The sequence below is a fragment of the Dermacentor albipictus genome, chromosome 1, assembly GCF_038994185.2.
Source record: "Dermacentor albipictus isolate Rhodes 1998 colony chromosome 1, USDA_Dalb.pri_finalv2, whole genome shotgun sequence".
In the NCBI taxonomy this organism is placed as follows: Eukaryota; Metazoa; Arthropoda; class Arachnida; order Ixodida; family Ixodidae; genus Dermacentor; species Dermacentor albipictus.
The window spans coordinates 131,001,744-131,014,269 of NC_091821.1; the positions used below are offsets into that span (position 1 = coordinate 131,001,744).

General features: G+C 45.3%; 2 protein-coding genes and 1 non-coding gene across 4 annotated transcripts in view; 1 reads left to right on the forward strand and 2 right to left on the reverse strand.

Annotated features, from left to right (window-relative positions):
* LOC135896832 (meckelin) overlaps positions 1-1,131 on the forward strand; it is a 54,990-nt gene extending 53,859 nt beyond the window's left edge. For both annotated transcript variants that reach the window (XM_065425312.1, XM_065425313.1), the window contains one exon: positions 993-1,131. In XM_065425312.1, the coding sequence (XP_065281384.1) occupies positions 993-1,073 (81 nt within the window). In that variant the 3' untranslated portion in view covers positions 1,074-1,131. The remainder of the gene's footprint in view (positions 1-992) is intronic.
* The window catches only part of LOC135896833 (luciferin 4-monooxygenase-like), a 29,619-nt gene continuing 18,028 nt past the window's right edge, over positions 936-12,526 (reverse strand). The window contains exons 10-12 of the mRNA XM_065425314.1: positions 7,177-7,434; positions 5,974-6,156; positions 936-1,155 (exon numbers count right to left, since the gene is read on the reverse strand). Of these exons, the coding sequence (XP_065281386.1) occupies positions 6,023-6,156; positions 7,177-7,434 (392 nt within the window). The 3' untranslated portion in view covers positions 936-1,155; positions 5,974-6,022. The remainder of the gene's footprint in view (positions 1,156-5,973; positions 6,157-7,176; positions 7,435-12,526) is intronic.
* On the reverse strand, positions 3,611-3,683 carry TRNAS-CGA (transfer RNA serine (anticodon CGA)). The gene has a single exon. It is a non-coding gene; the product is annotated as a tRNA-Ser (tRNA).

The following is a 12,526-nucleotide window of genomic DNA, read 5'->3' on the forward strand; positions in this document are numbered from 1 at the left end:
CGCGCACAATACATTCAATCGACGTACTCTAATAACCATAGGTATAATACGTACTACGTATGCACTACACGGACGCAGCTACGTATGCAGAGGGGACTGGGCAGCGCTATACCAAAAGGCGTATGCCCTGGCAGTCGTGAACGTGATCTGCCAACACCAAATAACCGCGTCGCACACGGCGGGATCTTCCACCTCAGGCGAAATGTCAGCAATGGCGATCGCACTCGCTCACGCGGAGCGTTTGCGAACGGACTCGGTCGTGGTGACGGACTTCCGGGAGACATGTCGCATGTTTCCCAAGAGGCACGTGACTGCGACTAGCCTCGCGATAATCCCCGAATTCTTCAACAACCGTCATCGCCTACTCTGGTGCCCGGGCCATGCGTGGGTTCAGGGGAACGAACAGGCTAACGTGGTAGCTCGAGGGTATACTAACCGAGCGACAGCGTCCTCGTCTAACCACAACCACTCCCACTATCCCTTTTAAAATACCATCAATTTAAATTCCAAAGACGTCCTTGCTCATCAGCGCGGAGTCCGCAGAAAGTACCCGCCGCCTGACCTACAACTTAGCGGGGAAGAAGCTGCCGATTGGTGCAAAATACGGACGGTTATTCCCCCGTTTAAAATTGCTAAACGTCATGTATCCCACTCGCTATAGGGTCAACTGCCTTTGGTGTAGTGGCATACCCATCCCAATACATGTAACCTGGGAGTGCACAAAGCACCCTCATAGGTCAAATAACAGTAATACTATGGAGCAGTGAGAAGCACAGCTCGCCTGCTCCGACCTGGCGAGATAAAAGTCCCTAATCAGCGAGGTAAGGCGGGCGGCAGAGGGCACAGCAGCGGGCATATCACACGGGCACAAATCACATTTTGTAGTCCTACAACTTTTTTATCTTTCTTTTTTTGCAGTAAATTGAGATGACGTATTTGAAATGTCAAAGATTATATATTTGTCTCCAGTAACGCCAGTTGTTTTATTACAGATGCTGGAAGGCCTGCGACGATATCTTAGCCGACGGAACCTGGTGAAGAAGGCGCTCGTAGACGAAAGGTTTCTGTGGTGAAGCGATCAGACGTCGAGTGCTGGAAGGCCACCGACAGCGTCCATGCCGTTACACTTGCTGGCCCTGAACTGGCAGGTGGCGTCTGTTGGGAAGGCATATGAAATCGACACATCAGAGTAGGGCTGTGCCAACGTGGAATAAAAAGGAGTGGTACAGATAAGTGAAGCTACAGCTGCAAGTTAAGTGATAACGTTACGAGGTTTCGTGCGCTGCAAGCTTTAGCAAATCACTAATGCTTGCTTTTGTAGTGGTTTACTATACAGAACATCTCCCTGCTAACTTCAGCCAAGTTTTTTAGGCAATACAGATGCCATATACGCGGATAAAACTGACGTACAGATGTGCTCCAGTCAATTAATTAAATAGCTCAGGACATACATTCATCTTAATTTTTTTTTCGTACATATTCAAACAATGAAGTTCGAGGGTGTCGTGCAAAACATCGAATTAATCTGTACGCACCACGCTACTTTTCCTCAACCGTTTCTTGCCCGTTGAATTAGAAGGCGCGCTCAAACGCCCTGCAAATGAACGAACTCGATGCCCTGCCTGATCCGGCACCCTGGTTGAAGCAACTTGGCCGCCATAATTTCACTGCTGGCCGGCGTCACTGCGCAATGGCCTGATAGCAGCGTCTTCATAGCTCCCTTATCAATATCGCCGCAACCGCGCTCGCTTTCCCGACTTGGAGCCGTGGCGCAGGAACGGTGGCCGATAGGAATGTCGCTGCCGTCCATAGGCTTTCCTACAACAGCTACTAGAGGGAACTCTGGCGCTAGCGTTTATGGGAGCTGCAATGGGAGCGGTTGAGCCAGCGTGGGAATTGTGGGAAGTATGTGGGTTTGCCTAAACTTCGTCCGTTTGACTTCAAACCGGCTTCGTGACTTTGCAAACTCGTCATTTTCAACAGTGTACTGCGCAGTAAATAATTAAATACCCATTGTTAAAATTGTCCGATGGCAGGATTTGAGCACAGGGCCTCTAGCACAGACGCCCGATATTGAAACCATTACGCCACGGACGCACGCATCGACAAGCGACATGTAACGCCCTTATTGTTTATCGCGGGCAAGCCAGCGTGTTGATACGCTTGGCGTGTTTTGATTTGGCCACTTCGACAAGCTGAACCGTTGCAATTAGTAGCGATTGCGCGTGTTCGCAGCGTCTTCTGCACTTAGAAAAGTGGAGACTGCTCTAAAATTTACGACAATGAAGTCATACAAAGCGTAATAAATGAATTCTCAAGAACGTCTGAATCCACAAGCACAAAGACCAGACAAATCCATGTACTTCTCATAGTTCTCTCTAATGTATTGTAGAAAACTCTATGGCTGCTGCCGAAATAATGGACAGCCCAGAGAGAGAGAGAGAGAGAGAGAGAGAGGACAAGAGAAGGCACACTCGACGCGTCTACTAGCTGTGCCTTTTTTTGTGTTGTCCTCCCTGCGCTCAAACGCCTTTAGTCAAGATGCACCAACAAGCCCACACCGCCATCATTATCGCGCTGATGAGGCCATCGGATAGTACAGTCAAGTTCGTTGGTTCATAACACACTTAAGAGCAATCTAGTGATGATGCAAAAGCTTGTCGCCGTGGCGAAATTTTATTGCAAAGACTCGTCTTTACCGCGCAAAACGAAGGTAGGTAAGCGTGGCGGCGTGGCCGGGACATGCACTAGAGGGCTCGTTGGTGCGGGCCGCGACGTAGCAGTGAAGTATAGCTGATCTCGTGCAGTCTGGCTTCATAAATATCAACGAGATATGACGCCGGAGTGGATAACTAGAATAATTGACAACGGTAGCAGAGTATTACATCGAGTCGAAGACTGGTAGTTTTGGGGGCAGCGCAAATTGCAGTGGACATTCTCTTACACGCGAGGTGTCAGGGAAACAATGGGAGGCAGAATGACGCCACGCGGCCACCCCTCGCAAGCGAATGTTTCGTACTACCGGTCCTGCTACCATATAACTGAGCCGTGCCTCCGAAACATGGAGGAATTTTAAAACTCAGCAGATCACGTGACCTCCGGCGCGCGGAAAGAGAGTGCGCGTCAAGGCATCAGCACCTTAGCTGCTCGTCCTCGCAGAATCGGCCTGGCACATGTCGATCTCCCTTTCCTATAACCTTTCGCCGCTTCAGCTGCCCTGCAGGCGTTGCGCTAGACTCTGCGTTCGACGCCGTAACGCGAGACAGGCTTCGAGTGGCAGAAAATAGGGGGTTATGTTACTGGCACTGTGCAATCGCTAATCGTATTTTTTCTCGCCGCCCGAAGCGGGCTGGAGGAGAATGAAATAGCATGCGTATATATATATATATATATATATATATATATATATATATATATATATATATATATATATATATATATATATATATATATATATATATATATATATATATATATATATATGCATTCTATTTCATGCGTATATTCAAACACTGACACCAAGGACAACATAGCGGAAATTAGTTGCGCTTAATAAATGAACTAAGGAAACGATAAATTAAGGGACATTAAAGTGGATGAAAACACAACTTGCCGCAGGTGGGATCCGAACCCACAACCTTCGCATTTCGCGTGCGATGCTCTACCAATTGAGCTACCGCGGCGCCGTTTTCCCATCCACTTAAATATATATATATATATATATATATATATATATATATATATATAGTAATCGAACACTGCATTAGTAAGTGGTGGTTTGGCGGGCTCACTGAACTCTCGCAAAACTTGGCGCGTGCTCTGTAACGTGCGCGACGCAAACTTGGATAGTGGTGGCGTCTGCGCATGTATTGAGGAAGTAACAACAGCAGAGGTTACACTCAAGCAGCAGCTCGTGCGCTGTCTGAGACTTCTAATATCGGAGTCACTCATGTGTGGTAGAGCAGGTGACAGGGAAGGAAGTTGTGGAGCGAAATATGTAGAAGGCAGAAGGGGAATGCAAACGCGTAGGGCAAATAGGAGCGAAGAAATGAATGTGACTGCCAGTCAAATGGCCTGGGGAGCGAGAGTCGCAAACGTGTTATTCACGTATAAATCACAAAAAATCAACCGGCATTGACGGCTCTTCGCCATTGCCGATGTCAGGCCTCTCGGAGTGAAACCCTGGACTCCCTATTTTATTGTTCTTTCATGCGCTTTCCATTCACCACGGGAATTGCGTAAAAACATTCTAAACTTTGCAAATACGTAAAGTATCATCTATAGGTTAACATCCTTTCTTGGCCTTGGGTACATGCCATGTCTAGAAACAGAGAGATAGAAATGCAAGAGCGAGTGGTTGGCAAAGCATATCTGTTTTGCTGCATGCAGCGCCTCAGAAATTGATTCGCGGCTCAGAAACTGCCTTTGCCAGAACGGTTCGGCATGAATAAACTTTTGTAAAATGCTCATAAAATCAAGCAATCTGTTTATTATCATTTGATTGTCTCTTTCACAAGTGCAGTGCAGTGGAATCTGCGAGTCGCGATTCGTTTCACATGGTGCAAGTTTCGTGCCGAAGGAATTCATAGCATCTCTTGCAAGTTGGCGGAGGCGAAATACGTGCCTGTTTCGAGAAGGAAGCGCTGGATAAGCAGGAACAGGGAACCAAACTGGCCTTAACCAGTTCGTGAAGTGCAGATGCAATCGAGTGGGCCCCATGTCGTTGCGTCAGGCTCCAGCTCGTGGACTACGGTTTTCGCGACGCCTATCGTAAGACACCATCGCCTAAGGAAACGTGTTTACAGAGTGAAGCGCCTTTATAAATGACCCGCTTCGCACACGTAAATCATTAAACTCAGTGTTGACAGTGCAAAGTTAAATAGAGCTTAACTTTATCTGTCAAACGAATATTGTGATTTGTCGTGCATTTCAAGTTCACCTCGCCATTACTAAACCGCAACAGAAGAATTTTGCTACCAGCCCGGTAAAACATCTTCTTCGAGACTCGATATGCACTCAATTATGTGCCGGAACAAGGTTGATGGTCAGCTAATAAAATGAACGGCAACATTTCCCTTCTGGAATTTCGCGTCTCAACCGCAGCGCCGGTACGTCTATAACATCACGTACTTCGAGGTATTTTCGTTCAGGAAAACGTCTCAAAACACGCTGTCTAGTCTTCGCAGCTTCTCTAGGATGCAGTTTAGAGCCCTCGTCTATCGACACGTTATTACCTATTCCTGAGCATGCCCTATCAAAATCTCATGACGTCACGAAGGGCTATAGTGAGGGAACTTCGAACCCGTCTTCCATTTTTTGCGTCTTGTCTGGCTTATGGAGACTGCGCTCACGATAAGACTATTGTTTCTGGTATCCCGGAAGCGTTATTTACAAATACAGCTGAACAATTTCTTTTAAGTGTTCCTCAAAAAAAAAAAAATGTCCACGATATTGTAGCTCGTAAACATCGAAGTAAATGTTAAGCCGTATTAGTAAATTACACTTCTGCAACACCAAAATGACCGCTCTTACCATAAGGGGTTTTTAAGTAAGTTTGAAAGGAGTCAAAAATATAAAACTGGCGCGGGCGCTGCGCTGACGTTCCTACACCACCTCGCCGTGACGTGATGGAATTTGACGGCGCCTAGTTGCGTCTGTGTTTGACTTGCTTGTCGGTAAAGAGGAACTACGTCGCATTATACAGGAATCAAAGACTTGGCAAGTTTTGGGAATCGTTTTTCTGCGCCAGAATGGCAGAATACGAGGAAGTACTTTCAAATACGCGACAACATTGTGCCGACGTATACCGGCGCTTAGGATTCTAAGGTTATTTCCCGCCAGATGAATGGAAAATCACTTTTGATGTAGTTCCGTGCAGTCTCCACGGATTTACCCCGGTTATTTAGTATCCCTTTAACACGACGTAACCAAGACTGTACGTTTGAAGAGAAGGTACAAAATAGTGTGCACTACCTTGATACACGAGCTCTTGGACAACGTTGGATGACCGCGTCGTAGTTTCCTACTGCGATGCCTGCGGGCGTTTCGCGTAGGTGTCCCGCAAAGCGGCACGTAGTGGCTTGCCCGTGAAGGACTTCGGAATGCTGCTGACAAATTCAAGTCCACCGTGCAGATGCTTCTGGTAGCTTGCCTGATCTGTGACGGAAATAATCCACAGACATCAAGAACGGAGTAAATTCATTTCCGATTTAAAATAAATGAGACAGACGCTGACAAAAAGCTGCAGCATTGACTTCTCTCACGGAGTGATGACGATGACCCTGATATAATATAGGTATAGTTAATCCAATGTCTGTCTGTATATATACCGCAATTCACTTATGATTTCATACGTGCGCAGATCTGCCAGATGTACACTGTTACATCAGAACCAGTCACGATAGACTATGAAATGGCATGCTTAAGAACCGTAGCATGCTTGATAAACGAATTATTCTTTTTACATTGTATCAATAGCATGTAAATGATAAAAATGATAATTCCAAAATTGTACACAACATCAAGATCAGGAAATTAAAGAACTAGCTCGAACACATCTACGGAATTTGTAACAGTATAGTTGCATCTGCAGTGAAGTTCATATTTTTTTATCCCATCATTATCTCGAGTTGCCGTACACATTATGCTGATTCGCTTCAATTTCATGTGCAAGGTCAAAGTAGCCATAATTCGCTTTTCTGTAGGGGCACATTGCTGAATAGTAAAATGGTACAGTAGTTTCTGCATATTCTGTAAATGGCGGCAGTCTGCGGAAAAAAAAGAGAGAAGCAAAAGAAAAAAGGACAAGTAGTTAACTAAAGGTGAGGGCGACAAAAGTACTTGGCCAACTATATAACCTACATCACTCGCTGTAATAAAATACTTCTTTGGCTGAGCCGCGCAGCTGAGCCAATTTCGGCAAGTATTCGTTGATTGTTGACGCGAGCCTTTAAATAAAACGATCGAAGAGAAATCTTTGCGAGCATTCAATTTGCCAGATCTGACCATCCGTTTTCTCCAGACAGTATCTTTAGCCTGTAATAAAAAAAATTCAATGCCACTGTATTTATTGTATTTAGTAAAATAAGGGAAAATTAAAGGGCACGCTTCGTAGTGGGTTTCGATGCTACATGGCCGCCGTAGATTAGTGCTCGCACAAAGAATCGGCACGCATACCAGCCACAATGTTCAAGAGGGCATCCTTGAGCGTCTCGCTTGGCTCGTGGCCTTCGTTCAGCATGACGAAAGCTCTCGCCGCCTCGCCGTATTCGTCGTGTGGCACACCGACCACGGCAACGTCGTGAACAGCCCCGTGCTGCCGCAGTAGCCCTTCGAGCTCGGCGGGAGGCACCTGCTGATCCATGCACTTGATCAGGTCCTTCATGCGGTCCGTGATGTAGAATAGGCCTTGGTCGCTGTAGTAGCCCACGTCACCTGCGCGTGAACGTTCGTCTGGAAGATTATGAGTGCTCGCGATTTGACACACTTCCGGTGTATTCACTCCGGAACAGTGCGAAACTGGGCGTTTTGAAACATATTCGCGGTCTTCATCTCTACCGAGCGTTCGTCAGGTGCCTATAGTTTACATGAAAGCGAAAGGTGTAGGTCGAACCAGCTGGCGGGCCGGGCGAGGTCATCCCGACTCGTCAGCTGTCGTGTTTACGCGAACCTGACTTAGCGAGTCAGACAGCAGCGTTTTTCACGACCATGCGCGCCCTGAGAATGAGGGAGATTATCCCCAGCGCAGATAAAAAAAAAATCGGTGGCGTTTCAGCAATAAATGCGAGAGGAATGCGCTGGCATTTACGTCCCACCTCTTTGAGGCCCCGTATCCATAATTTAAACCACGTTCACAACACAGCAAAGTGGTGTTCAGGAGCTCACTCGACGCACCTCCTGCCTCTTCGAGAAATGAAGTGCGACAAACGTTGGCCCTGAGCAGACCACGGTCAGTTGCAATATATATATATATATATATATATATATATATATATATATATATTATAATAATATCATACCATCATCAGCCTATTTTATGTTCACTGCAGGACGTAGGCCTCTCCCTGCGATCTCCCCTTAACACTGTCCTGCGCCACCCGATTCCAACTTGTGTCTGCGAATTTCCTAATTTCATCATCCCACCTATTCTTCCGTCGTCCTCGACTGCGCTTCCCTTCTCTTGGCACCCATTCTGTAACCCTAACGGTCAACCGGTTATCTTAAAAATTAAATTATGGGGTTTTACGTGCCAAAACCTCTTTCTGATTATGAGGCACTTTGTAGTGGAGGACTCCGGAAATTTCGACCACCTGGGGTTCTTTAACGTGCACCTAAATCTAAGTACACTGGTGTTTTCACATTTCGCCCCCATCGAAATGCGGCCGCCGTGGCCGGGATTCGATCCCGCGGCCTCGTGCTCAGCAGCCTAACACCATAGCTACTGAACAACCACGGCAGGTCACCGGTTATCTAACCTACGCATTAAGTGGCCGGTGCAGCTCCATTTTTTTCTCTTAATGTCAATTAGAATATCGGCTATCCCCGTTTGCTTTCTGATCCACTCCGCTCTCTTCCTGTCTCTTAACGTTGTGCCTACATTTTTCATTCCATTGCTCTTTGCGCGGTCCTTAACTTCTTCTCGAGCTTCTCTGTCAACCTCCAAGTTGCTGTCCCATATGTTAGCATAGGTCGATTGCATTGATTGTATAAGTTTCTTTCTAATGATATTGGCAAGCTTCTAGTCAAGATTTGACAATGTCTGCCGTATGCACTACAACCATTTTTATTCGTCTGTAAATTCCCTTCTCGTGATCAGGATTCTTTGTGAGTAGTTAACCTAGGTAAACGTACTCCTCTACAGACTCCAGAGGCTTACTAGCGATCCTGAACTCTTGTTCACCCTTGCAATGCTATTGAACATTATCCTTGTCTTCTGCACAATAATCTTCAACCTCCCTCTTACGCTTTCTTTGTTAAGGTCCTCAATCATTTGTTGTAACTCGTACCCAGTGTTGCTGAACAGGACAATGTCATCTGCAAACCGAAGGCTGCTGAAATATTCTCCGTCGATCCTTACTCTTAAGCCTTCCCGTTTTAAGAGCTTGAGTATTTATTTATTTTATTTATTGGTACCTCAAATACCCCATTTGGGGTTTTACATGAGGGGTGGGCATTTTCTTCCAAGCATGCAGTGAATAGCATTGGAGATACTGTGATAATTATAAATAACATAATATATTTAATTGTTTGCGTGCTAAAACGACAATCTGATTATGGGGAACGCCATAGTGTGGACTACGGATAACTTTCTTGACCGCCTGGTGGGGCCCTTTAACGTGCATCCAATGCACAGTGCACGGGCATTTTTGTATTTCGTCCCGATCAATTATATATATATATATATATATATATATATATATATATATATATATATATATATATATATATATATATATATATATAAATATATAATATAAATATAAATATATATAAATATTATATATAAATATTATATATATATATATATATATATATATATATATATATATATAAATATATATATAATATATATATAAATATAACATATATATATATATATATATATATATATATATATATATATATATATATATATATATATATATATATATATATATATATATATATATATATATATATATAAATGTTATAAAGTCTAAAGAAAGAAGCAGGACATTGAATTGGATAGGAACACGCGGAGTAAGAAGTGAACAAGGTGCTCTAGGGGTCAGGAGCCTTTGCTTCTCTCTCTTACAATGGCGCAGTCGTCTAACACAGAGATTTGCGAGGACCTGGCCTCCAGCAGACCGCCGGGACAGAATGGTTCTCCGCGAGTCCCCGCGACACTGCCTGAAGACGGCGTTCAGGCCTTCTCCGCAGCTTCAAAGTATGGCGGTGTTCAGCGACTCGCCGACGTCGTCGCCGCGCCTGTTAAGCAGCTGCAGAACATAGCGTTGTTCTGTCAGTTGGAGGTGCCGCCCGTGCAACGAAAGCAACAACCCTGCTTCCAGAGTTCAGCGGATTCCAGGACGACCCCGACATCTGGATTCGCGCAGTGAACTCTCGCCTCCAGCCACGCTTGGCCAGCGGACATCAAAAAGCATTCGCGAAAGAACATCTGCGTGGAGCCGCTCGGGCGTGGCACCTCTACGAAGGGCACAACAACTTAACGTGGACCAGCTGTAGTGGCGCCTTCATAGCTGCATTCAGCAACCTTCCTAGCGCCTCGTCTTGAACCCGAACTGAACCTGGTTGCTGATCCACCTTTTTATTCTGACAACCACCCACCCGTATGTGTTCCGTTGCGGCGCTATGCTGAAAGAAAGCGTGCTGTTATTGATGAACAAGTGCAATAAGTGCTAACCGCTGGAGTCATCCGACCATCTTCTAGCCAGTGGGCCGCTCCAGTACTCCTTGCTCGAAAAAAAAGAAAAAAAAAGAAAAGAAAAAGGTACCACGCAGTTTTGCGTTGACTACGGAGTGCTGAATAAGCATAGCATACCCGGCTCGTATTCACTGCCCCCATTGATGACGCCATCGGTATGGTAGGGAATTCAAACATATTTTGGTCACTTGATTTACGTGCGGAGTATTGGCAAATCGAGGTTGCCGAAGAAGACATATTTAAAACTGCGTTCCATACTCCTTCGGGATTGTACGACTTCAGCCGCATGCCTTTCGGATTGCGTACTGCTCCGTGCACACTCTACTGGGCTCGCTTAAAGATAAAACCTGCGTCGTGTACTTGGACGACATTTTAGTCGTCGGTACAAGTGAAGAAATCTTCTGAAGTTGGATGACGTTCTGAAAAAGTTGTGTACTGTGCGATTCAGGTTGAACCGAGAGAAGTGTCAATTATACCTGCCTCGATCTCTTACCTCCGTTACACTATCTCACAGTGCGGTATCCAGCCACACCCGAGAGGATATCAGCGGTCGGTAGTCAACTACCCCATGCCAATTTCTTTAAAGCAGGTGTAGTCATATTTAGGTATCGCTTCGTATTTGATAAAGTTTGCAGAAAATGTTGCAACTGCGGCTCTTCCCACGGACCTACTCAATAAAGGAGTGATGTTTGAATGGGACCCATCACAGGAAAACGTTTTTCAAGTCCTCAAACATCAGCTTATTTGTTATCCAGTGATGAGCCACTTCAATGAAAAATGGGCCACCCTGATTCATACTGATGTCAGCCAGGTTGGCTTGGGAGCCGTATTTGTTCCGCGCGACCCTATGGAAGGGAACTTGTCGCATACGCCAGCCGTAAGCTGTCGGATGTGGAAGTGGACCCTATATGCGAATTCCTCGGCTAAAATTTGTAAATCGCAATATGTGCCATAAAGTAATTACTTAAAAATTTAACTAGTGATTTTTGTTTATCAGTCGTTTATGCATTTCAACTTTTTGTGCAAGTAATGTCCGCCTCTTCGAGTAGACCAGCTCATGGACTACAATTGTCTATCTGCCACAATTGTCTATCTATCTGCCACAGGCAATTTTTTTTTAAATTTTGAAAATGTTCGCTGAAACACCCGGTATAGTGCAAATGACGGTGGCCTGCTACACACACACACACACACACACACACACACACACACACACACACACACACACACACACACACACACACACACACGCACACGCACACGCACACACACACACACACGCGCGCGCTCTTCTAAGCTCTTCCATCCCCTCTCTGCATCTACCACGTGATCGGCTTCCCACATGTCACAGCACACATACACTTTTTTTTTCTCTTTGACACTCCTAATGCTAACGCATTAAAACCAACTCCTCCTCACCTCAGTGACCCGGCTACTGTCCGGTCATCGTGGAGACCAGCTAGCGATCGCACGCACCTGACGAGTGGATTCTGGGTGGACTAGCTGACTCGCCAGTGATTTCTGACGAGGCCTGGGTTGCGATGAAAGACAATAGCACTCGAAGCGAGTAAGAACGTTTCGAGTGCTGGCAAACAGGCAGCGCTATACCCGAGCCTTTACGCACACTATAAGCGTGTGCGAACGGGAAATGTATTGACATAACTTCGGCATGAGATTGACGTAAAGAAAAAAAAAGACTAAACAAAATAAAGCTTACATATCGGTGCTATTTTCGCTCTCACAGCAACAAGGTATATTTAATGCTTGTCGTCGCTGAATATGCGTGCATATTACCTCCTGGCGAAAAGAGCTTGTAGTCACGTCACTCTCACGCATGATGGACAGCCAGCACACACTCTTCACTGCCTTGTTGCGTATACTGGGCTTGTCCGGTTAGGTTACGTTAGCTTCCTATTTTCATCAACAGCAGAAGATTTTAACAAGACACGCTAATTGTGCTTAAATAACGGCGCTGAATCCTAGGCATATATCACAGTAATTAAGGGCAACATCAATTTTTTGAGAACTTGCTTCAATGCGAATACGTATGTAATACGTATGCAATGCAATGTAATGTAATGTAATGTAATGTAATGTAATGTA